Source organism: Fundulus heteroclitus, chromosome 21 (assembly GCF_011125445.2).
Source record: "Fundulus heteroclitus isolate FHET01 chromosome 21, MU-UCD_Fhet_4.1, whole genome shotgun sequence".
NCBI lineage: Eukaryota > Metazoa > Chordata > Actinopteri > Cyprinodontiformes > Fundulidae > Fundulus > Fundulus heteroclitus.
Window position 1 is genome coordinate 29,791,679 of NC_046381.1, and position 26,044 is coordinate 29,817,722.

At 47.2% G+C, this 26,044-nt stretch overlaps 2 protein-coding genes across 2 annotated transcripts in view; both read right to left on the reverse strand.

Moving 5' to 3' along the window:
• Nucleotides 1–1,558: 1,558 nt before the first annotated feature.
• On the reverse strand, nt 1,559–5,882 carry bambia (BMP and activin membrane-bound inhibitor (Xenopus laevis) homolog a). The gene is made up of 3 exons (XM_012854198.3): nt 5,313–5,882; nt 3,362–3,646; nt 1,559–2,584 (listed from the first exon to the last, which is right to left on the reverse strand). Exons 1-3 carry the CDS (start codon nt 5,386–5,388, stop codon nt 2,169–2,171), a joined length of 777 nt encoding a protein of 258 aa, XP_012709652.2. The 5' UTR covers nt 5,389–5,882; the 3' UTR covers nt 1,559–2,168.
• An 11,234-nt stretch (nt 5,883–17,116) lies between these two features.
• waca (WW domain containing adaptor with coiled-coil a) overlaps nt 17,117–26,044 on the reverse strand; it is a 31,385-nt gene continuing 22,457 nt past the window's right edge. The window contains exons 7-13 of the mRNA XM_012854196.3: nt 24,728–24,982; nt 24,306–24,428; nt 24,057–24,205; nt 20,591–20,715; nt 17,605–17,797; nt 17,383–17,510; nt 17,117–17,309 (exon numbers count right to left, since the gene is read on the reverse strand). Of these exons, the coding sequence (XP_012709650.2) occupies nt 17,240–17,309; nt 17,383–17,510; nt 17,605–17,797; nt 20,591–20,715; nt 24,057–24,205; nt 24,306–24,428; nt 24,728–24,982 (1,043 nt within the window). The 3' untranslated portion in view covers nt 17,117–17,239. The remainder of the gene's footprint in view (nt 17,310–17,382; nt 17,511–17,604; nt 17,798–20,590; nt 20,716–24,056; nt 24,206–24,305; nt 24,429–24,727; nt 24,983–26,044) is intronic.

Consider the following 26,044-nt stretch of genomic DNA (forward strand, 5'->3'; position numbering starts at 1 on the left):
AGACCAAACTGACCTCTGGATGTACCTAACCCTAAAAAAAAAGGCCTTCTGGCCCACAACACATAGAATATGAACATTGCGAATGCACCCATCTACTCAATGAAACATGGCGGCGGTAGTATCATGCTGTGGGGGTGATTTTCTTTATTCAGCAGGGAGAATAAAGCTGCTCCGAGTGAATGGAGGCTGGATGCAGCACAATACAGAGCAATCCTGGAAGAAAAGCATTTAGAGGCAGCAGCAAGTGTACGTCTGGGGTCCAGGTTAATCTTCCAGCAGGCCTCCAAGCCTAAACATTCAGCTGGAGCTACAGTGGGAGTGTTCAGATCAGTTTCATGTCAGAATGGCATAGTCAAAGTCCGGCTAAATTACTACTAAATTTAGTAGAGAATCTCTGTCAAGAATGGAAACTTTCCGTCCACAGATGCTCCTCGTCTAACCTGGCTGAGCTTCAGCTATTTCACAAAGAAAACCCGGAGACCATGTCAGCTTCTTGACATTTAACAGGAAGACAAATACCCGCCAAGACTCTGTTTCTGTAACTGCAGTGAAAGATGCTTTTACAACCCAGGCCAGAGGTCTGCAACCTGTGGCTCTTTGGACCTTCCACAGTGGCTCTCAACTTTGGCTACAAATTACATTTTCATTATGGTGTTTAAATGTAATAATGATAAATGCATGTTTTAGCAGTTTTCTTGCAATAATTGCTTTACATTTTTACAATAGAATGATGCCAAAAGTGCCACTAATATTTAATTTTAAATGTTTTTTTTTTAACATCATTATGCACAAATAAACATCCCGTCCAACCTCATTTTTTAAACCTCAGAATAGACATTAAAGGGTGTTTAACGATGACAATATATTTCCTACAGTAGATCTTTATCAAAAATTCTAACTTGTCTTTTTTCAAAAGGCCAGGCAACATTTGCGGCTCTGAACGACTTTAATTCAAGTGGACTGTAGGAAAAATGGCTCTTTAGACTGTAAATCGTGGCTGGCCCCTGACCCAGGGGCACGGAACGCAAAATGCACACCACACTTTTCAGATTTCTATTCGTAAAAAAACTTGGAAAAACATTTGAATTCATTCAACGTCACAACCATCGCTACTTCATTGCTGTGTGCGGTTGTCATGTAAGGCAGTAAAGAGTTATGGATACTTTTGCTCCACTTTTCCCAGGGAAAACATTCCCAAATTAGGGGAAATCAAAGTCCGCCACGGGTCTACTGGGTCTGGCTGTAAAGAGAGACACTTACAGGAGGACTCTCAAATGTTTCAATGTACTTTTTGCGCTAAAACTTTTTATTTAAAACAGGAAAAGATCATCTTGGAAGTAAACCCAGATGCACGTTTTTACTCTGCAGACCCTTTGCAGCAGCGGGTTGCTTCAAAGCAGAACTTCACAAAGAGCTGTGGCCTCCTTCATAACCCGATGGTTCAGAAACACCAGGCCGCCAGCAGGAAGCTCGGTTCACGATTAATCCGTTCATCGCCCTCCGATAAACGCTGAAGACCAAGAATGCAAGACTGAACCCCAGACTTAAATAAAAACTCACTTTAATTGAAGTTCTTTCACACAAACACACACAATCAAGCTTTTAGTCTGATCACAGAAAGGAGTTGAACATTCACGCGGAAGAGGACACACACACACACACACAGGTCGGCTTTTCTCAGACAAAAATATATAGATATGTTCAAATCTTTACAATAAGCTTGAATGGAGGAACCGTCCGGAGGCCCGTCCACACACACACACACACACACACACACACACACACACACACACACAGTCAGAGTCCTCTCCTCCTCAGACGGTCCCTTTCTCTACCCTGGCGTCAGTGTAAAAATCTGCTCTCCACTCGTTTCCTTTAAAACAAAATGTGCAAATAAGACAACTTTTGGAATCCTTCAGCGTTCAGTGTAGAAAGTCCCGGATCCTCAGGGAGCGGCGGCGGCGGCTCGGCCCCGCCCTCTCAGGTTTAAACGCAGCTCTGCCTTTTCAAGTAAAGTGCTCCTCTAGCAAAACAAAAAAAAAAAAAAAAAAGACACGTGGCATGAGATCAGTCCTGCATCGTTCTGACCGCGACCTGGAAGAAGACGGATGCCCGAGAACCAGGGGAATGTCCTTTGAAGGCCACCATACAGCGGCGCAGACTCTCCCTCACACAAACTCCAGCTTGCCGTGGCCGCTGTACATCCCCCAGTGCACCAGGGACAGCAGCTTGTCGCTGCCCGGGTCGGCCTGCCTCATCTTGTCGCAGGTCAGGCAGCAGTTCTCGTGGCCCGCCACCGGCACCATGCACTCCAGGTCCAGCTTGGCCACGTGGCCCTTCTTGGTGTGGTGGCCGTGGAAGCTGTAGTGGAGCCGCGACAGCATCTGCTGCCGCTGGTCCTGCAGCCGCTTGTTCTCGCTGCGCAGCATCCGCAGCGCCAGCATGATGAGCAGCACCAGGATGAGGCCGCCGGCGATGGGCACGGCGATCACCGCCGCCCGGAACCACACCTCCTTGGCCGAGGCCAGCTCCTGCACCCGCGTCACCAGGTTCCTGTTGCTGCCGTCGGCCTGGTACCGGCCGTCTGCGGGCGGGGACACACGGGCAGACGGTTAGTGGCACATTTTTAGGTGGGCATTTTGACCCCTAAGATAAGATAATTCAGTTTACTGCACTTGAAATAACAGGATGGAGATGAGTTGTTCTCATTTTAAGTGCATAAATCTGATTTATGGCAGATCATCTTTACCTTCTGAAATAAAGGACAAATACGCTCATTTGAAGACATTTCTGCGTACTTTTAGTTCCCTTATTGCGGTGATCCCGTGCCAGGAAAGCTGCCCCAGAGAGGAGATGATACAGACAAGAGAGGGAGACCCAAAACTACTAGGTCCCCTTGTCCCCACTGAGAGACAGTTATTAATTTGAGCCCCACCCCGTCAAACTAAGCAGAGTAGCAGCCCCTCCAGCTTCCTCCCCCGCCGTCTGAGAAGTCAACAAGCCCGCGTTGCTGTGCAGACGTGGGCCTGGCCGTCCCTACCGGGCGCATTCCTGCTCGCTGGGAAAATTACACGCTGCACACGCAATAAAAAAAAAAAAACAACAGCGCCCATCTGATCTCCTTCCAAGAGCTTAGAGGTAAAACGGCCGGCTCGCCTCTACAGGCACAGAGCCGCGGCTCGTTAAAGAGCCGCGATGCCGAGCTCTGCTAGGCGGGAAGAGAAGCCGCGAGGCGGTGTGTGGAGAGAGAAAGAAAAAAAAAAAAAAAATGGAGCTTCTACATGCAGCTTCTGAGACTGACGGGGGGGAGAGTCTGATTGTTTCAGAGTGTCCTAAAGACAGCCGGTGGTGCTGAACCCACCTGTGGAGTCCCTGGTGTGCGCCAGGTCGTGCAGGCCCCTGTAGTTGCACATGTCGTCATGGCAGCACTCCAGCATCAGGGCCCCGCCGCCGAGGGGGTCCGCCGCCCTCTGGCCGCACGCGTCCGCCGCCGCCGCGCCCGAGCCCGACTCCAAGCACCCGTGGGTGAGGGGGGAGTTTGCGCTGAGCGGGTCCAGCACCCTGGTGAAGCAGGCGTTCAGCTCGGACTTGCACATGTATCCGGTGGCAACGCAGTGCGGCGCGTCGCAGTAGCACCTGATCTCACCTGGAGGAGGGAGAGGAGAGAAGGAAGGTGAGCGAAGACTTGGCAACACGGGGTGTAGCCCCCCCCAAAAATCAATCAACACATAGTTTCTCTTTAACAACAAAAGGGTTTTATTGCAGCTGCAGACACTCAAACACCAGCTCGGCATTACAGAGCCTACCCCCCCCCCCCACACCACCCAGCGTCTCCTAAAGCAGCCAAAGCACCACCTTCGTCCCCTCTGCCGTCACTAAAGCAACTTTATGGGCCAGAGAAAAACCGCCTTTGCTGGATGTCTGATGTGATCAGGTACAACCTGGGGAAAAAGTCTTCCACCGGGCGGCTTCAGCCGAGTGGTGGCTCCTGTGAGAGCGCGCCAGCGTGCGGTGCAGGGCCGCATTCATCAGATCAGTGTTTTCCCCGTGAATGGTCCGGGCAGCAGGGCTAAGGCAGGTCATTTGGAGAATATTTCATTAGAGAGGAGAGGAGAGGCCCCTTTGTGGGCCCGACCGGGGAGCTGGAAGGAGCTGAGGAGGAGGAGGAGGAGGGGGCCCTCACCCAGGCTGGGCCCCGAGTGGGTCTGATGAACGGGTGGCAGCTTCATTACAGGAGCAGAGTGACAGATGAAGCGCTACAGCTGGAGGTAAAATGGCTCAATATGATTAAAAAGTCTTTATCCTGGTCTTTTGTTTTTTAAGTTACTTTTTTTTTTTTTTTAAGGTTACCGCTGGAATATTTGCCCGCCACGACTTCCAGGGGCGCTGGGATGAATTTGGGATCCGATTCGGTGCCTCCACGAAGTCCGTTCATCTGTTTTTAATCCGCCTGGAGAACGCTTGGCAACCTCCAGATCACAATCTAACCAAGGAGTTATTCTTTACGCCTACAGGTTCAGTTTGTCTTTGCCCAACGTTTACTTGTTTAAAAACACCAAAAAAGAAAAAAAAAGGGGGGCCACACCATTTCTCCTTGCTGTTTTAATAATCCAAACACGCCAAAGAAATCCTCAGCCTGCCTGGATTCTGACTGATCCTGTTTTTTTTTAAAGCCCCGTAAAACATAGGAGGGAAATAAATGCTGCTAAGTTTATTTTATTTTTTAACAGAAATAAATGAAGAAATTATGAGATTATTTTTGATCCATGCACCAAGTCACGCCTCTGTAATCTTTGTGATCATAATTAAACTCAAAGGGCTGACAGCAGCCTACATGCTGATAGTTTTCAGCCGGTAATAGTGACTTATTAGTCTTGGAGCACTTAATAATTAGACAAAAAACTAAAAGCTTTGCCAGCGTTTGACCAATCAGAGGCGATCTGATCTCTGAGCGGCTCTGTCGTGGATCTCAGACTTTAGACCGGCTCCGTCCGGGTTCGATCCCGCTGCACACTTCAACCAGAAGTCCATCTGATCTGGACCGAATTACAAAAACGTGGCGCTTACAATCGACCCGCAGTCCTGGCCTGACAAAGTTCGCTTTTCGCTGATCAGCGATCGTGTCGCCGCTGAAGCGCTACCCCGGTGTGGATCAAGCATTTCCACCATAACCAAAGCCAAGCGGACTAAAAGAAAGAGGGTTGCCAGGCTAATGCTAACTTTGATCTCTCTCTCTCTCTCTCTCTCCTGATCGGGGTCTGTCCTGAACCGAAGAGGCCAGCAAACAGCAGCAGAGCAAAGTCTGAGCGTACCTTTGGTCAGAAGAACCGCCATGGCGCACAGTTCCAGTTGGAGCCAGATGGAAACGAAACTGGACTGGCGCTCCATTTACGCCGAGTTCCTGCGCTGCGGCCGGGCTTCTATCCAGCAGCAGACAGCCACACGCAATAGAAGAAGAAGAAGGGAAAAAAAACAGCAGCAACAAAAAAAAGTAGCAACTGTTTACATGGAGTTAGGGCGGAAGACGAGCCATTCTGCGCTCCGACCTGACAACACCAGGTAGGGTGGGGGGAAAAAGGCTTCCTCTGCCGAAACGTTAGCGGGTTGGTTTGTCACAGCGGTCCGACATTACCGGAGTACGCTAAAAAAATAAAAAGTCTTCTTCTCCAAGGCTTAGCAAAAATAAATAAGACAGACAAATATACTCCTTAGGGGGGAAAAAAGGGTGACGTGGAGGTGAAGCTGTCACCGCCGGTTCTCCCGTTCCTCTCTGAGCGGCCGGTCGAAGCGAAGCATCGCGTTTGTATTCCTGGACGGAGAAACTTCAGACGGCTCGGTCCGCAGGGCTGCACACTCCGACTGGCACACCGCGGAGATTTAACAAGAGCAGGGGAGCAGCGAGCGGCCGAGGCCCCGCCCCCCTCTGCGTTCTGATTGGTCCGAGCGCCAAGACAGCAGAAGCTCATCCGGTGAGTCCTCTTCAAAATAAGACGAACGGCCTGAAGCGTCGCACCGTCTGTGCAGGGACAGAAAAAATTAACTTTTTTTTTTTTTTCCAGTGACAGCTTTGCAGGGACATTGAAAAGAGATTTGGCATTGAAAAAAACTAAACACTGAAAAGACAAATACTGAAAGATCAAACATTGATAAATTAAACATTGAAAAGTCAAACATAGTTAGAAAGTAAAAGAAAAAACGTATGATCGGGGGCGGGGCCATATTGCATTTCATAAACGTATTTGCGCTGCAGCACCAACTTTTAGTGGCGTGACGGCCATCCTCAACAGCCTTGATCGGGCTTTAATTTTCCACATCCGTTCACATAACTTCCGGTTCTACACTGCTTATTGCTCACTACATTCTAGCTTGACAGCCCTGTCCCCTGCACCTTTCATTCATACTCCTTTATTTCCGTAATAGCATGTTCCATATGTCATCAATGGGCTCACTTTTTTTTTTTTTTGTTTGTTTTTTATTTCACTTAAAGAATAAACAAGTTCATCAATGGGCTCACGTTAATGATGAACCTGCCAGCGTTGTAGTTCTTTTAAAAAAAAAAGCAGAGTTTGATCAGACACCCAGATGTCTGATGAAATGGCTCGGCGTAATTATCCTAAGAGGAACCATGGCGTAACCTTGTCTCCGCAGTCTGACGTCAGGTCAATGGTGTCCAGCAGCAGCTACCTGCAGCGTCATCGCGCTGGCAGCCAGGTTGACGCCGTGCAGCAGAGCCGCCTACCTTCAGGCTGACACACCGCTGCTGCTGCTGCGGGAGGCGGACAGCCGCGATCCAGAAAGCGCATGGCGCCACCAAGGCGACACACACACACACACACGCCCGCACACACCCACGCGCACAAGTCGACCGGCTCGCGCACCAACTGGCAATGCAAAACAAAACCAGTAAGAGCGATCTGTATCAGCCTGACGTGCTTTCTATATCTCACTACATCAGGGCTTACTTCTGCTACCCGTTCCTTTTAATAATGGAGACCGTCCCAACATGGCTCCGCGTTTACAGGTGCGACGGTATCGTGTGGCCCCGATCAACAGCAACTGTGGCCCTCAGACAACAGGAGGAGGATCCTCGCCGCAGGCGACGGCAGGAGGCGACACCGCAATTACGGCAATTATGTACAATTCCACGGAGGCGCCACTCCACGGCTGCTGCTACAGCCCGTGGAAGGGAGGAGAGAGCCGGCCTCAAAATGCTACATCACGTTGTTGTTTTTTAATTATTATTTATTGAGATAAAAAAAAACACGGTTTACTGTGTGAGGCTTTATGTGCAGCCTCTGTATCCGAGGATCAATTTATTTCGCGCTTTAGGTTAGCCTATATGTTAAATTATTAGCTGACATTACATTAGACGGTAATGAATTTCATTTTCATCTAAATGTTTCAAGAAATACCTCTTTTTGGTGACGCCTGTTTAAAGTCCACCATAGCGAAATGGCGGCTAAACACCCCCATCTAGCGGCCAAAGCTGGAAACAGCAGTTTGATTGTTGTTCAGTGAGGTTGTGTGTGGGACTTTTTTTTTTTGGTCTTCTCAAACCAATATAGACTAAAACAAACTAATGGAAGTTTTGATTGCATCACAGAAGAATCGAGAATAGCACTAGTCAGTTGAAATGAATCATTACAGCGGTTGCGTGACTTTTCTGAGATTTCAGTGAGGCGTTCAAGTTTTGAGGATTTTAACGTTGCAGGTCCGAGGCAGAGGTCGGCTGCAATAATTACCCCCCTAGCCATGAGGGATACTGCCGTAGATGCTAGTGACAGTGAAAATGATTATGTTCAGAACGTTAACCATCTGTTTATGTCCTTGCTTGCGCAACAGGACGTTTGAACTCATGTAAATTTGATTTACCCAAACAACATTTTACAGCAGAAGCAGGGAGTGATCTGACTGTCCTTGAAAATCCTCTCAGTGGGGCACGTCATTATAACTTCTCAGAATAATCGCTGAAGATCAACCAGATACACCGATCATGACACGTTACTTGTATCCAAAGTGATTTTGACTGACTTTATAACAGTGTCTTGGTTTGAGGTCAATTGGGGTGAGCTGTGAGGAATGAGGAAGCGAGAACATGTTTTTAAAGATCAAAGAAATAACAGATTTTCACTAATTGAGTAGACCAAGACACATTTTCTGTTCGACCTGTTCTACCTGCTAAACCCCCACTGACTCTGCACGGCCATAAACTAAGCTTATAATTACTTACATAAGCTGCCCAAAGCTGGACCAACAGACCCCAGCAGCTCTCAGCGACATACTGAGGAGTGCCTTCCTGGAGCTCATAAGCTTTAGCTGTTGTTGGTGCTAGCATTTGTTTTTCATGCCACAACTACGAACTTCAAAATATCTTTACAGGAATGTCTGGTGATTATCCAGCCTGATGTTGTTGACAGTCGTGCTGTGTGTCCCCCCCACAGCATGATGCTGCCACCACCCTGTGACAGGGTCAGGATGGTGTGTTCGAGGTTCGTGGTTGTAATGTGACTGACTGTCAAAAGGTTCATAAGGGGGAAGGTTATTTTAGCAAGGCGTCGTGTCCTAGCTTCAGATATGACTCGTCTCTGTCGTGGTAGAGATTCGTGCTCGTTGGATCTGGTTGATCACATTTCACCGCTGGATCCTGTGTTTGTCTGCGAGGAGGCCTCGCTCCATCTTCCCCAGGAGGAAAACAACGCGCTGCGTTTCTTTTCCTGCTGAGAGGAGGAGTGCCCCCCCGGGGGGGAAGGGGGGGGGGGGGTAGTTTCATGCGGACGGCCCTCCTTCACAGGGCGCGATCGTTCCCCGCAGGGCGCGTTGAGTTTCACACATTAGGAGACACTAGAAGGTGTTACCTGTTACAGACAGAGGAGAATCTGCATAACAAACGTGTGCCCCCCCCCTGCTTCATGGCTGGAATGCTGCTGTGTGGGAATGGGAACAACTCTAGCTGATTTCTACTTTTTGTTTTTAAAAGCTTCTCTGGAGAATTCCACGTCGGATTCCCTAAAAGCAAACGGTTTTAAGTCAGAGTTATGTCCCATAACCCCGCTCAGAACTTCTCCACTCAGGAGTGACTGAAAGCCCCGCAGCCGGGGCCAGAAAGGCCTCCTCTGACACGTCTTCCTCCTGCGCTTCCTCTCCTCTCTTTGATGTGAGCCGTATCAGTGTCTCCACAGAGCCCCAGACAGGCAGACTGTCTCCGTCCTGCATGATCTCGTTTACCCTCCTGACTGTAACAAAGGGAAATGTTCAGTTCTGGTGAGTTCGCAGGGGAAGAGCCTCGCTGCAGCTTTTGATGTTCCAGATTTGGTTAGAGGATCTGCGTAGTGAAGACGGCATCTTTGATCGCTCATTCTGCCAATCTGGGCTCCTTCAGCTGATCTCAATAACAGGATGAACCCTCTTTCTCCGATACTGCTCCAACACTTTTTTTTTGTCAAATATTTTTTGTTAAGGTTTTTTTTAACAATAGGAATCCCAACAGACAATATTTTATCCTGCTCCCCAACCTCTCCCCGCATGAAAAAGGTTAAGGATCATTTTATGGCCAGTGACCTTACAGGAACAGTATGTCCAGTATAACAGCTGTAGGTGCAGCTAAAGAGCTGTGGGTTTAGGAACTGATCGTATATAGTGCGCTACATTTTAGAAATAACTGGTTTCTAGTTAAAGGAGCAATAAGTAAGATATTTAGTGTAAAATTTACCTAAATCATTCTTATTTGTCACCTGGGATGGAAGTAACGTTCCTTTTAAACAATCTGTCCTCTCCATCAACAATGTCTTAGTCATTTGTTTCTCCTTTCAAACCTAGAGGGATGGTCCGGAACTCCTTCGGTTCAGAGTGTAGCCCGTGTTTACTTCCTGGTTCCTGAGCCAATCATATGAGAGTTCCCAGGATTGCCAAAAGAGCACAGCTTTTGATATTTTATTTTGGCAAAAGAGTAGCAGCCTGCTAACATGGAAGCCAGTAAGACCAGAAATAGAACAGAATACAACATCATACATCTGTCCTGTGGAAGTAAAAATTCAGTGGAGTTTCACAAACAGCAACGGACCGTCGAGGAAACGGCATAATAGGTTGGTGTTGTGTGTGTTGTTCCGAATTGAAACACTAGGTCTCCTTGTTACTTATAGGCCTTAAAACATTTCTTTTTAGCAAAGCTTTTGGTCCTCTTTAGATGTTTTTTTTTCTCTCTTCTAAAATAGCTTTTTTAATTTTTTATGCTTTTTTTCTTTTTTACCTGTAGCACTTGGAGATCTTTTGATGGAAAGTGCAGTATAAATTAAATGTATTATTATTATTATTATTATAGCTCCTTTAAGCTGCATTTCTTCTTTTTTGTGTGTTTTGATAATCACGAGCCTAGGGGACTGAAATCTTTGCGACGACCACACTGCAGCATTGACTGTTATCATGAAGCATTTGGCTAAGATCATCATCGGTAAATCTGGAGGGAAAACGGGAAGCACACCAAGCCTAAGGGAACCACCTTAACTGTGAAGCACGGGGGTGGCAGCATCATGTCATCTGAAAATATTGAAGTAACACATCAGCCATGAATTTTAGGTTTGGGCACACGTGAGCCGTCCAAAAGGACATTCACCCCTGAGCGTACCACCATGTTATGTGACCACACCACAGCACACGTCTCCAGTTATTGATGTGCTTTTGAAAACTCTGGTCTGGCTTTTTCCATTTTGCTCTCAGAGTTATGGCTTCTTCCTCTCCGTGGTCTTTCAGCCCATGTGGGTACAGGATTTGTTACACTGTGGACAGCGACACTTTTCAGCCAGCACCTCAGCAAGGTCTCTAGCTCTTGATCTCAGGTTGATACAGTTTGCACCAAATCCCGTTCATCTCAGGGAAATAGCACCATTATTTGTTTTTGGCTACTTTTAAAGGAAAGCCAGACTGTTCCTGTTCACTTGTATGGTTTTTATATCTTCTTTTTTTTTTAAATGACAGGGGATTTTCCAGCATGGAAGATTTTATGAAATATAACTACAGGTTATTTTTAAAATAAGATGTTCTGCGTGAAAATGGATAAACCACTTGAGCCCATTCTGCAACTCTTCCAGCAACCAGTCAGATGAAAGCCCAACTTATGACTTGATCAACTCAACAGAGTGCACAAAACATCCAGCATACAAGAAAAAAATAAAGGGTCAAAATCACTCATCTCTATTTATTCAGTGGATTGCTGATTGGCCGTTGCTAGTACACGTTGCTGTGAAGCCACCAGCCGCCATATTGGTACTCCCTAATTTCCACCAGTAACTAGGGAATACATGCGCTACAGCATCGAATAACGAGGATTTTCTCATGTTCAGGGGGGCTTAAGATTTTTAAAATGTCAAATGCCATATACTTTTATGCTGTCTGTGCATTAGCCTTTAGGTCTGACATAGATTTATAATAGAGCTAAATGAATTAACCAATTTAAGCACTCCACAGAGCTTCAGTTTCTACACTAGTAGATCATATAATAATATAATAATATAAATCTGCCAAATACACTCAAGTGTACATGTATAGCTATACATTACATACACACATTTCTGCATAATAATAATCAACCATATATATATATATATATATATATATATATATATATATATATATATATATATATAAACATGCAAAATATTTCACCACAAGACTTTCTCTTGATACTGTTAGTACATCCACTGACACAGGTAACGTTACACAGGTAAAATTACCTGTGTAACGTTTTCCCACAGCCAGAAAACTGCTTGTTGTTGCAGCCAAATCCTACGGGATTCTATGAGAGTAGGGAGTAGCAAGATGGCGGCCAGTGACTTCAGTTTTTCGGGCCAATCAGCACTCCAGTGAATAAATAGAGACCAGTGGTCAAAATCAGCTCTTGAGTCTGTCCCTACAGAACAATCTAAAGACAGGAAACAATGATGCTGCCCTCTGCTGGCAGAGAACCTGCTCATCGGGGTCATTTTGGGTTAGGTTCAGTAATCATTCAGAAAGAGCCAACTCAGTTGTTTGATAATGAACGATCCAATCACCCGGTTGCTGTTCATGATTGAGAAGAGTTTCTCTGTGATAAGTCATATTTTCTGAACTCACTGTCATCCAAGTGTAGCCGGGATACTTTGGCCCTGAAGCATGGTGGTGCACACTCTTCCTCCTGCCTATTTATGGAGGACGCTTCGATAGCGTACAGCTGGTGATTAATGAGGCAGGTAATCAGCTGTTCCATTTAGAGAGGGGTAGATTGGTAAGATCAGATCTGAGGCAAGGATTCCTGCAAAGGCAACGCGGTAATAGAGAGACGCACAGACTGCTGTGGACTGGGTTCCACCTTGGAGAGGTTGGCCTGCTACTGTTTCAGTTGTTTTATTTACTGTTTTAATCACTGCTCGGACCCTATTTTAGCTATTTATTCCTAGTTTTAACAAAACGCAGGGACGAGTTTTTATTGTTTAGCTCCCTGGGCTGGTTTTATCCCACCTGAGGTCCTATGCTGTCCCTGGGTCGGTTGTACTCAGATTGGATTGAGAGGACTATTGGGAGGAGAGAGTGTGTGTGTGTGTGTGTGTGTGTGTGTGTGTTGTATTCATTAGGGTTTGTGGCTTGAGTGTTTTTGTTGGGAGACACCAAGGTGTATTTCGTTTGTGTTTTCTTTAGTAGTTCTCCTCCAAATGGTCTAGTTAATTTAATTGGGTTTTTTTAGCTATCAGGACTCCAGGCTCCTACGTTTAAGGTGGTTATTCTTCCCTGCACAATAAAACACATTAATTGTTCCTATTGTCTTGTAAAACCAATAAACTGTATTCAGTTTGAACCCATGCCTCTGTTAATCCTTGCAACCTTTCTTTGTGGTGCGGTACCAAAAGAGTTGAGGGTTTAGAAACCGTACCTGAGGTCACACAAGGAAAGCGACGAGTGCCTATAGACAGGAGAAGGATCGGCTGATTTTCCCCCAGTGCAGGCAGAACCACTTGGAGCTTAACTTGCTCAACACGATGGGGATGACGACTGACTTCCAGAGAACCCTTCCAGCATTGCTAGAGATCATCATCATCATACAGCAGAGACTGGACTTCCTGAAGTCCAACCTTCCACAGGAGCTGCTGGACATCTTCTACGCTCCCATCATTCAGTCTGTCCTGTGTTCATCCATCACTGTGTGGTTTGGCTCGTCTACAAAACAGGACCAGCCCAGACTGCAGTTAACGGGTTCGCAGAGAAAATCTTCAGGGCCGAGCCTCCCTCTCTCCATCCTGGACCTGTACAGGTCTATAGGGGTCAGGAAAAGTGCTGCTAGCATCTCTGCGGACCCCACACCTCCTGCTCAGCCTTTTATTTCCCAGTGGGCGCTACAGAGTTTCTTCCCCGTCTGTCACTATTGAACATCTCACTGCTGTGAAACAGAATAAGTAGTTGCACTATCACAACCCCCACGTTTCTCTCTTATTATGTATTATAAAAACCTACAGTTTATATAGCTATACATGATATCTAACAAAGTCAAACTATCAATGTCTGACCATCAGGCAGGATGGTGACCCGTTCTTGTCCTGTCGGTGACTGTAAATGATGATCACAGGTTGTTTTCTTATTTTCTGCTGGTTTTAATGAGACTTCCTCGCTATAGGTTAATATGGCAATAGGCAATGTTCTGATGTTTCGACCAGTTTGGTGTTTCTTTTGCATCACGCTTGTAAGCAGTTTCACCAAATTGTTTCTGGAAGAAGTTGCGCTAGCAGCACACTTTGATCCCACTTCATCTCCAGCCATTTTCCTGAGCAGAATTTTTATGATTGTTGAAACATTGTCTGCGGGCGGGTGTGGGCATGTCCACAAATGACCTTTTGGATTATATTCTAAATACAGCATGTTTTAGCAGCTTGGATACTATTTTAACACTTGATTTCCTTGCACCAAGTCAGTGATTGACTTCTCAAACTAAAAAAAATGGGTTTCCTCCACATCTGTGATATCATTGGTCACAGAATGCTAGTGGGATCCTGACAACAGAGCCGTGGTGTGGGTTGGCTGTGGTGTTCAGCTGAAAAGCAGCAGACAGGTAGGTCCCGTGGAGGACAGTGACGGGAGAAGTTGGACCCTGTGCCCAGGATCTGGTTCTGAGACACAGCAGGAACGGGACTCCGAACATTGTCAGAACCGCTCACATCCTGTCACCTCTGAAGTGCTGCCATGAAGATGTTGGTTTAGAGCTAATAAAAGCCTGAAATTCTTGGAACATTTAAACTAGACGAATTGTAACTTTTTAGCTACTGAACAGCATCTCTGTGTACTGTTACAGTACTTGTACCTGGTCAGGGTTCTTCTTGGATAAATGACATCAGTGCAGTATGTGGATGGTGTTGTTGCTTCATCCAAAGCAGGAGACACTGACAGTATTTGTTCTTATGCCCTCTTCTGTCATTTCAGTAAAAAAGGATTTTGCTCTCCAGAAAACAGACTCTCATGATCAATAATTCTCAAGGCATTTTGAACACATTTGAAAGATTTAGGTACTTTTGGACTTTGAATGCAGATTGAAAAACCGACCAAGATTACTTTGATCAATTAAGCTGCTGTTTGCCATGAAAACAAACTGATGATGTATAAAGACCTCCTTTTGAGTATGTGGTTTTACTACTAGTCAGAGTCGTACAGGTTGGGCTGCTCTGCTAACTGGATCCATCCCAGCCAATACCATACTGGCAAAGAAACAACGTTAGAAACAAGATAATTACAAAAACAAGGGGTTCAGCACTCAGCACTGTCATTGATGCAAGTACTATGAACTGTGGCTTGTGTTCTACCAAACCCTATATCAATATGCATGGATGTAGTACAGCTGTGTTAAATCAATTTTCCAATTCTGAATTTATGCTCATACCAATCCTAAAGATCGATTCAGATAACCAAAGATCGATTAAAAAAAATGCATTTTCCACTGTGAACTTAAATGTGTGAGCTGGCATTTTAGGCTGGCTCCACTTTGGGAGGTGAATTTTTAACGTCGGGTTTTTAATAATGCACCAGGTTAGTATCCTAAAAGCAGCTGTAAATATCTCTGCCGCCCAGTTTTCTACCCTTGATCTGTTTGGGTATTCTGCATTTGGTCCTTACAGCCGCCATTAACTACCATTACTTTAGTTTGCTGCTGAGTGTTGATATACTAGTATCAGTATGTTGCATAACTACAGTCATGTAATCCAGGTAAAAGCTAGGAAAACAAATGTTAACACCAGCCATCCAATTTGACATCAGGTCGTAAAGAATCGATTCCAAACCTTGGGAACCTGAATCTATACCCAGCTCTACCTGGTTGCATCAGTCTGAACAACCAGATTCCTGGGCAATAAGCCTTTGGAGCTTACTGACATTTCAGTGTTAAAACCCTTAAAGCTCGGCTTAAGTTTCTGAGAAATATGTTTTTCTGTTGTTGTAAAAAGTGAAAAAAAATTGATATTTTGTTCCTATGTTTCTATGGGTGTAACTTTGTATTGATTAAAAGAAAATTCACTTTTCAGTATTCTAGCACTAAAGCTCCAGAGGCGAGGCGGACTTCCAGGGAACTGCAGTTCAGCAAAGCACCAGCAGGGGTCACCGGAGGCTGCAAGGCTCGCCTTCTCTGAACCCCTCTGGCTCTATGAAGGAGGCCGGAGGGTCACATCTCCCTAAAGCAGCTCTGACCTGGGAGGCAGCTGATTGGATCTGTCATCATAATTCATGAAACAATGCAGAACACAACAATGTGGCGTTCTCCTTTTGTCTAAACGCGTTTTCAGGATGGTGGGAGGGAGAAACGGGCGGTTCAGGACCCCTAGGCCTCCACGATAACGACAAATCTTAAAAATCATCACGACAAACCATAACATTGTCATTTGGAGACCTTTTTCAACTAATATAATAACGGCATAATAACGCCTCAGGTAGGTACGGGCCAAATCTGACAGAGCCAATGAAATAAACAGGGCTAGCTTTAGTTTAACATGTTTATTACAATACATACATTTCACATTTGAGCTTCGACCTCTCGCTGCCCTGCGCTGACCGTAGAGGTGCTCCACATGCACCCGCCTCGGACCTGCTGAAGCCGTCCTCCCGCTCCTCGACCGGGGCGCTGGTGAAAATGTGTGGCTATCGTCGTGATTTACCGCTCGTCACTACAACTCTTATAAATAAAACCTTTTTTTTTATTCTTGTCTCTCTTTAAAAACTCCACTGTTATGTTAGCAACTGTACAAAGGAATGAAAACAGGAGGTACGACCTCAACTTGAAAAAAAGTCAAAGAGGGGAAAGAGGAACATAAACAGCGGGAACCCAAAGGAGAAGAAAAGAAAAGCACAACACAGGAAGGTGGGATGTGTGAGAAAAGAGGCGTGGCGGGGCGGGCGGGTGTTTGGGTGGGCGGGGCGGGACAGCCGGGGGTGGGGGCAGGTTACCGGGAATGGTCCAAAGCAGCACGCAGTCACATCCCACAATGGATTTTTTTTTTCTTCGTTTTTTTTGTATTTTTTCAAAATAATCACTCACTTCACCAACCACCAGGCACTGATTTTTCAGACTGGGCAATGCAGGGACCCCAGAAGCTGCTGACGCATCACTGAACCGCGGTGGGCGGCTAGGGCCCACCTGCAGAGCCACGCCCTTCTCACACCGGGGAGGAGGGGGAGGACCACAACCAGAGGGCCGACTAACAGACGGTTCTGCTTTAGTCCGCGCCTCGGCCCTCTCCCTCGCTCCGCCCCTCGCTCGCCCCGCTCCACGGTTCAGTGATCCGGGAAGCGGCGGACTGAAGCTCCGAGTCTGCAGATGAGTCAACACGAAGGACCGGCGCCGCCGAGGCGCTGATTAGTCCGGATGTCCAAAGCTTTGATAAGCATGGCTTTCCATGGCTTCGATCTACAAAACATATTTACAACATAGATAAGAACATCTACAAGAAATCTACATGTTTTTCCCACCGTAGGGGTTTTTGTTTTCTACAAAACCAAGTCTTGCAAACCCAACCCCCATCCCCCACGGCTCTGCCTCGGCTCTCCCAGCCCGACGGTCCGATCCGAGCCCACTCCACCTCCTCTGAGTGTGTGTCTGTGTGTGTTGATGTGTGTGTGTTAAGACTGGGTTCAAGAGGAACCCAACAAGCGCTCTCCTTCCACCTGTCCACTATGTGCAATAGGTCTGCCCGCCTCCCTCTTTCCCCTCCCAAAACCAGCTGCGGCTCTCCACCCAAAGTCCTCACACCATGAAGGAATTCTGATTCTTCAGCTTTTCCAGTTCTTTGATTTGCTGTCTCAGAAACAATATCCTGCGGGAGAGAGGGAGAGCGCAGGCGTTAGATGTGAGGGCGTCTGAGGCGCGGCGGCAGGACGCGGGCTTACCTCTGCTCCCGCAGCGTGGCTTGGATTTCACAGACCCGCACCAAGGAGCGCAGGTTTTTCAGCTCGGTGCAGTTCTCCGACATGCAGATGCTGCCCATGCTGTGGGCCTCCTCGCGTAGTCTGGACGCCTGGAAGAGTTCAGGTGAGGGGACACGGCGTGGGTTAGGGTCAGAGAGCCCTGGGTTTGTGGACAGATCACAGAAGACTGGGGGCGGTGCTGACCTGTTTCTCTGCGTGTTCTGCGGGCCAGCCCTGCACGTGCTTGATAAGGTTCTCGTTAAAGTGGGTGGCCAGCGTGGGGGTGAAGGAGCAGGGGGCCCGGGCCGTGGAGGCGCCGGGGGGCGCCGAGGCCGAGTTGGAGGCGTTGCTGCCGGCGCCGACGTGGTTGGGTCCAGGAGACGGACTCCTCTGGCTGCTGCAGGCGACGGGGCGGGAGAAAACACAACGTTCAGGTTTCCTGCTGCCACATTCACCTCCTAAAATCAGCAACTTCTTCACAACTTGGCCAAAGCGCCACAGAAAACAAAACCTTTGACTCACTTAACGGAAGTTTAACAACGGCTCTTAAAGCTTACGTTGGCGTAAGGTAATTAATCATTTTTTCTGATTAAGTACCTTTAACGCCTTTACAGAAAGTACGCAGTAAGCTTCGTCATGGTTACCAACCACAGGTCTTAGGGTAATATTGCAGCAAATCCTTCTTAAATCAAAGAGCTAGAAACAAAAAAAAGATACAAGAAACCTGATGCACTCTTTGTTAGCAGCCGTTAAAGCTGATCTTATTCAGGAAGCCGGGTTACACTACAGGCCTGATAGCTAATGTTAGCTAATGTGGCTAATGCTAGCCCATTAGCAGCAACAGGTAGGAGGATGGATGTGGAATAACCAAAGAAGAAGAGCCTTTCCCTGAAACCAGGGTAAGGTGCTACAGAGTAGAGACAACAGCTGCATTATGAATTTAATGACATTTGAGGTGATAAGTCCACTTTTGTTTCTGATGTGTTTAATCTCACCATCCAAATAAAATGATCCAGTCCTCGTTTTAAACCACGGTTCCAGCAATTTCTCCTTTTCAATAAGCCGGACTTTTCCTGACTCTAAATTCTCCTGTTTTCTGGCAGACTTGACCAAACTCTGGATGTTTGACCTTTACTATCCATCAGCACGAGGCTTCAGCACTGAGGTGGACAGGCTTCTGGTATTTGGACAAACTGAGATTAGAACCATTTCAAAATCCAGATATGAAATGCTAGTTTCTAACTTCTGATCAATTGGTTTACTAGCAAAAAACTCTAAGAAGTATTAGAGTTAATGCTCTGGTATTTAAACCAGACCCAGTTTAAGAACTCCAGTTCAGAACCCTGGTCCAGGAGGGTCTGGAGGCAAAATATAAAAGGCGGCTAAACTTTAACAGACATGGATTTAGCAGTAGGTTCTGTCAGGAACTGAAAACCCTAAACAACCAATGAGTTGGACAACAAACTAACGCTTTGACAGTAGACGATATGTAATTCTAAAACAAGCTGAAGAGTGCTTTATTTTCCACGGCTACTTCTTTTGCTTCCACTAAAAACCTTCCCAGATCGATGGGTATCAACAACGACTCATGAGATCATTGCAGACCTTTATCCAGCACGTGTCTGGAAAGCAGCAGTTTTGTTGTTTGGCTCTAGAAATGGCTGAGCAGTTGGATGTAAAGCAAAGCGATAGTAGGGAATCCAGCACAGACGGTGCAATGCAGCCATCAGACCGCGGCTGCTGGGTGAACCATGCGTCGTGCCGCAGAAAACCAGCTCATGCCAGCATGGCAGGAACAGAGAAGTCCTTCACCCTGATAAGTTTCTCTTTGGATCCTTCCTCCTGAATTACAGCTTTAAAAGCAAACATGGATGCCTTGTTGAGGAAACGACCACAGCTACTTCTTGCAGCTCTAAACCCAGGCGCAGCTTTGTTCAGCACCAGGAGTCGATCAGTCAACGGTTTCAAGGCAAACTGAGGTTTCCCATGGTTTTAATGTCAACAAGACAGCGACGGTGTAGAAACTCATGAAGCTTGAACACAGCCTACATCATCCATCAATCCATTGTCTTCCGCTTATCCGGGGTCGGGTCGCGGGGGTAGCAGCTTCAGTAGGGAGGCCCAGATGTCCCTCTCCCCAGCCACTTGGGCCAGCTCCTCCGGAGGAATCCCAAGGCGTTCCCAGGCCAGCCGGGAGACATGGTCCCTCCAGTGTGTCCTGGGTCTTCCCCTGGGTCTCCTCCTGGTGGGACGTGCCCGGAACACCTCACCAGGGAGGCGTCCAGGAGGCATCCTGACCAGATGCCCGAGCCACCTCAACTGGCTCCTCTCGACGTGGAGGAGCAGCGGCTCTACTCTGAGTCCTCCCCGGATGACTGAGCTCCTCACCCTATCTCTAAGGGAGAGCCCAGACACACTACGGAGAAAACTCATTTCAGCTGCTTGTATCCGGCTCTTTGGACCAAGCTGGCTCCTGGGATGTGGAATGTCACCGCCCTACATCCAAACAATTTTAAATGAAAACAACAGTTTAGCTTTTCTGAAGTAGCTCTGTAACTTTGAGATTATTATTTTTCTTTTTTTCAAAATTTCATTCCTCCTTTTCTTTGAAAAATAGCTTTTTTGCACAACAATTTCTTCTTGTATTGGATGCTGTGCAGCTGATTTTTCCCAATACTATATTTTGCTCTTTTGTTATGATGCGTCACCATAGCAACAGAGTCGTTTACAACAGGGAGAGCTGATTAATATGGCAAAAGCAGAAATAATACGACAACTGAAGCCAGAAATCGCACACGAGTTTAAAAGGAGGCGTCGCGGTTGCAGAGAAGGAGCAGAGACAGAAGGAGGAAGTTCAAACCATCTCTTTCATCCATCATCATGGACGATGTGAGATCATTAGCTAACAAGTTGGAAGAACTTTGAGCCCCGACATGGACTCAGCTATAGTATCAGGAATGCTGTATTATGTGTTTTACAAATCAGCTCCTTATTGTTCCACTGATGACCAGCAGGTGGAGCAACAGGAGAACGCATGAAGGGAAGCAGCTGAAGCAGCATTTCCACTCAGCCTGGTAACGCGTATGAATGGGAGCAGATGTTAGCAGGCAATCAGCAACAAGCTAACGTCTGGAGCAACAGCCTCCAGTCTCATCTGCCTCCAGCTGTGCAGAGGTGCGTCCGTACTGACCCTTGGCGCTGGAGCGAGCGTGGGGAGGCCGTGGTGGGGTCGTGGCTGTGTGGCTTCTCGCTGGACAGGGACTGCTGGGATGCGGGTTGGGAATGAGGAGGCTGCTTCACGGCTGGGCTGCTCACCTGAAACACAAGTAAAGCTACATGAGAACAAACCCCAGCCCATGGCGCTCGTTATCAGCAGGACTCGTTAACGTCGCTGGGATCACAAAGCCTTTTCTGTTTCAGGCCTTTGCCTTTCCCACGTTTGGCTGGAGTCTTCACACTGAGAAATGAGCCGGGGGGGGGGGGGTTAAGAGCTGCAGTGGCGACCCCTGACAGGGTTTATACAGGAATGAGTAACCCTAATTTAATGCTTTTTAATTCTCTTTTAATGCTCGTAGAAATCATTTTAATGCCATCAACAAGTAGAAGATAGACAGACAGACAGACAGACAGACAGACAGACAGACAGATAGATAGATAGATAGATAAGATTCCTCTTTGATGGCTGTGTTCAGACAACAGAACACCTCCGCATGCAGCGTTGCATTGGATCCAAATGTTGTTTGCAGACCGTCTGATTTCCCTACGTTAGTGGCAGTAAAGCTTGCTCCAGCTGCTGCTGTGCTGTTTGCGGTAGCTACTGCTGACGTGGCTGCGTTGGTTACAGAAAAGTAACTTGACATTGTTAGCTGTTGTCTGCCCCTTGCAGCTGATCTGTGGCTGTCTGCAGTGGTGTAGTGGTCCCTGGAGAAGTGGCTATACTCTCAATGTTTGCCCTCTTAGACACAGCTCAGAAAAATGACATGTAACAATGACATGTAACACTGCTCTATTTAGTTTACCCAAAAATCCATCACTAGGGTTTACTCATTTTTGCCTAAAATGTTTAGCCTAAAACATTTAGATTAAAATATTTCCTTGAGCTACTACCGGTACGTGAGGTGTGAAAAGACTGTTGTCTTGTTTTTAAAGATTTTTTTCCAGCGCCTGGCAGGTAATGTAAAGATTTCTTTGGTTTATATTGAAGGAATTCCTACACTACATCCAGAATCAACATTTCATTACTTTGCTGTAGGTTTTTCAATATAGACCTAGATGATAAGGCATATGGAAAGTCCTAAATTGAATGAGAAAGATAATCTATAGAAAGAGATAAAGTTGATGACGAGGAGAACATCAAAACTCAAATCTCTTTGTCTTTGCAAATCATGAATTGTCAAATATACCAGTTAAAACACCCAAATAACTGTTGATCCTGTTGATTTAGACACCCTGACAATGAATAGGGGGAGTCGTGGCCAAGTGGTTAGAGCAGCACGCTTGCACTCAGAGAAGGATGCAAGTACCCGGTTCGATCCCCAGTCACGGCACTCTGGGTCCCTGAGCAAGACCCTTAACCCCAGATTGCTCCCCAGGCGCCACACATGGCAGCCCACTGCTCCCCAAGGGGATGGATTAAGATGCAGAAGTGAATTTCTCCATTGTGAGATCAATAACAGGGTTTCCCGCAGCGCTATCTTGGCGTGGCGGCCGCCACGCCAAACTCACGCTACCGCCACGCCAACATCCCAAAAAAAAAAAAAAAAAAAAAAAGTGACGTTAACACGCGCTTTCGCGCGTGCGTGAATGGCATGGAAAAAACACATGGATACCCCCGCTCCGCGAGTCTGTCCGCGGAAAACGTGTCGTCCACCCCCGCTCCGCCTCGCATAAGCAAATTCCTGCGGGAAACACTGAATAAAGTTCAATTATTATTATTGAATGTTCAGCCCCTCGATTTTAAAATGTCATAATGGCTGTTCAGTTCAGTTCAAAGAACTTCTCTTTGTTTTTAAGGATTTAAACAGCTTATTATTGTTGTTGTTTTAAATTGTCTTTAAATGATGACAATGATGATGATTATGATCACAAGAAACTTTTGCATCACCTCCCAGAAGCTGGAAAGAAAAGAGACAAAAACATTTTTCACACCTCACTTAGTAACTCAAGGAATTATTTTAAACTAAATATTTTAGGCTAAAATATTAAACTGTTTATTGGTTGTTGTTTTTTTCTTCAATCCCACTGTTATGTTTAGTACTTTCTGCCAAAAGCTGCAGCGTTTTTTCATTTAATCCATCTGAATGCAGAATTGTCAAGCCCTACTCTGATTGGATGGAAAGAAACCTGTCTGTGATTGGTTGTTGAGATGGACAGCTTCTGAAGTCACGAACGCACAGACAGAATCCAGCGAGCCGCGCACAGCTGGCATTGAGTGTGGAAGTAGCGGGTCACGGAACCGAGCGCGAGCATAGTGAGAAGAGTTTATCAGAGTTGAGCGCGCGCGAGTGATGTTTAAACGCTGAATACATGTCTCACTGCGCGCTCAAACAAAAGACACTCCAGAAGTTGATATAGGCAATGCTGACTGAAACATAAGTGGCTATACGCCGTATACCCGCGTACACCCTGGACTACACTGTCCGACTTCACCCATTGTGCAAAGCTTTTATGGTTCTAACCTGCAGTGTGTCCAGATTCCCATGTGGAGAGAGTATCTGAAATTAAATGAATTGCAAAGTTCATAAACGGCAATGAAAAGCCACCAACGTCATCTTCATGGTGCTCTGCTCCAACATGAGCAGGTCTGAGCCGTCAGTGAGTTCAGGACAGCCGATGTCACACAACGTGAATCCATTCTTTGTCACCCATGGGTCCCTCCCAGGGAACGCATGTCGCCTCATCGCCCTGCATCTCACAGGCAACAACCCGGCTGCTACTTCATCAAAACCATTTACTACATCCTCACACCTGGAAAAGCTCCAGGCCATCCATAACGTCCAGCAAGGACCAGGACCGCCTCCTGAAGAGGGCCGAACTAAGGAGTCTGGATGTAAACGGGGTGGGAGAGCAGGACAGCAGGCAGCTGTCAGCAGCAGGAATAAATTCTTCTCTCTAAGAAACTCAACATCTGGCAGTGACTGTAGAAGAACCAATATTGGACCAGAGAAGACTGGGAGAAACATTCTGAGATAAAGTCCCCTGGGTTTTTGGAGAGGAGGAGGCAGTGAAGCATCCTGGGAACATGCACTGGGTTGCCTTCTGGCCAACAGAGAGGGCTCACTCACAATTTAAAGTCCTGCCATAAAGAACGATAAAAAGCAAACATCCAGCTGATGTTTTCTCCCAGTATGACGGAGCGCTGAGCTCCACTGAGCTCCTGACAACATCTCTGAGATGTTGGGATTCTGCCTCGATAGTCAGGAAGCTCTCCAGCTCCAGTCAGGTCTCAGAAAGCAGGGGGCGACTCCGATGTCATCAACTCCACTCTCCAAGAGGACGATATGGGCCACGAGCCTCAGGGAGGACCAACCCTGACCCGGCCTGGCAAAGGAATGGTCGACGCTGCAGAGGAGGCCGGTGTGCCCAAACAGGATGCGTCTTTCTCTAGAAGCCTTCTGACCGCACGCAGGATTGAAAAGCGTGTTTTAGTGACTTACTTTTGACTGTGGGATGACCGGCTGGGCGCTGAGGTGGGGCTTCAAAGACCCCACGTTTGTCTGCGGCGTGCTGATCCGCGGCGACACGTAGGACCTTGGCGACGAGGCGTCTGATGTTAAAGACATCGGTGACTGATTTGATTGTTGAGCTGTCGGGGGGGAATGAAAACACAAGGACGCTGAACGACCACGTCAACCCTTCACAGTCAGCAGAGCCAACGCCACACAGACGGACGCCGTTCCGCCTACCTTGGTTGGAGAGCTGGGCCGCTTGGGAGAGGATGGTGGTGATGTTGAAAGCCGACGGTCCAGCGGTGAGGATCTTGTGGAGCATCGACTGTAACGACGCTTGTGTGACGGCGGCCGTGAGAACTACGAGGAAGCGGGAGACATCGATCAGACAGACGGAAAAACTGGACTCTACCTTTCACATGGTGGCTTACATGAAACCCACCTAAAAAACCGTCGCTGACGACCGATGCAGCACATTATCCTTCCTTAATTTTGCTTTTATCCTATTTATTTTAATCATATCAGTCTTTTAGATCTGATGGCTACACCCAAACTGTCAAACTAATTATCACTAATAAAGCTGAATGCAGAGCCAGGACAGACGGCATCAGACGAGCTGCATCGCCAACGCTGGGGTGGGGGGGGGGGGTTTCTCTTACCTTCGTTGATTTTTGCCATGTCCACGCTGGCGTTGTTGAGCTGCAGCGCCGTCTGAAGAGCGGGGAGAAGCTGGCGAAGCAGGTTGGGGTCCTGCAGGATGGGGGGAGTGGAGGACTGGAGGACGGGGGAGACAGGCACGGTGGATGCCGACGACCCGGGTGGCCCCGACGACGGGTTCAAGCTCCCCGCACCCGAGGACGACGACTGGGACTGGCAGGGGAGAGTCGCCGCGGGCTTCTCCACATGAGTCGACTCTGTGGAAGGAGACGATTCAGACTGCTTAAAGCTGCCGTCTTGACCACATTTCCTCAAACACGTAACGTAAGGTTCAGGGATGTCAGTTAGAAGCAGCTTTTCTGCAGTTTCCATCTTTTTACGCACACATCTTTCAGCTCCTCCCAGACTCACACAGGCCAGCTAGCAGGTTCCCTATCCACTGACAAACTAACCTTACACGGCGACCGACATCAGAAACTTCCACCTGACAAAAAGTTGCGTAAGGGTCACCGTCTGTTCCTACTCAGACACCTTTACAGGGAACTCAGCCCTACTGTGTTGGGTTAAGGTTAAAAATAAAGAACATACTCAATGTAAACAGGACTTGGATCCCTGTTAGAATATTTAAACAATGACATGTTATGACGCAGACAGCTAGCACTGGACAGTGACCACTAGGACCAGGGCTGGAAAATAATCCAGATTTTGGTCAAATCCACAGCAAAGACCAAAATTCTTTTAAAGATTCTACTTAGCGACAAACTTGAAAGAAGCGGCCCGGCTTTCAGCTCACCTAGTTGTTCCACGTCTTCATACAGCAGTGCTGCAGAAAGGCAGCCAATCAGCATCTCCGCCTGAACAAGCAGGGCAGCAAACCGACACAGCGAGCTGCTGCTGGAGCCGCTGGGACTATTCTGCCGACAAGGAGAAGGCAAACGTGTTGACCGGAGATGGCTCTGAGGCGCGGCGGCAGGAAGAGCCGGCGGGGCGGCGATTAGCTGCTGGCGTTTAAATCAACACTTTGTTTGGGGGCTACGTAAAAAGGACAGACAGCATGGCTCCTGTATCTGCAACAGGGAAGGAGTGAGCGCAACGCTGGAGCTCCGCCCACATGCACTGTGCGTAGAAACCAGAGTGCTCAGGGGGGCACCAACCAAAGTCATGAGTTGATAAACGGAAGACGGTTGTTGATTTTTCATGCGCCATCAACCAGGGCTGGACGATAATTCAATAACAATATATAGAGATGATAGAAAAAACTTCAATAAAAAGTTCAACAGAATAAAGGTTTTCCTTCCTTTTGCATTCTAGCCATGTAA

Coding starts and splice junctions, on each gene's coding strand:
- bambia (XM_012854198.3), bottom strand. CDS start 5,388: ATGGAGCGCCAGTCCAGTTTCGTTTCCATCTGGCTCCAACTGGAACTG. Junction 3,647..5,312: donor GGCGGTTCTTCTGACCAAAG/GTACGCTCAGAC, acceptor TCCCTCCTCCAG/GTGAGATCAGGTGCTACTGC. Junction 2,585..3,361: donor GCACACCAGGGACTCCACAG/GTGGGTTCAGCA, acceptor CCCCGCCCGCAG/ACGGCCGGTACCAGGCCGAC.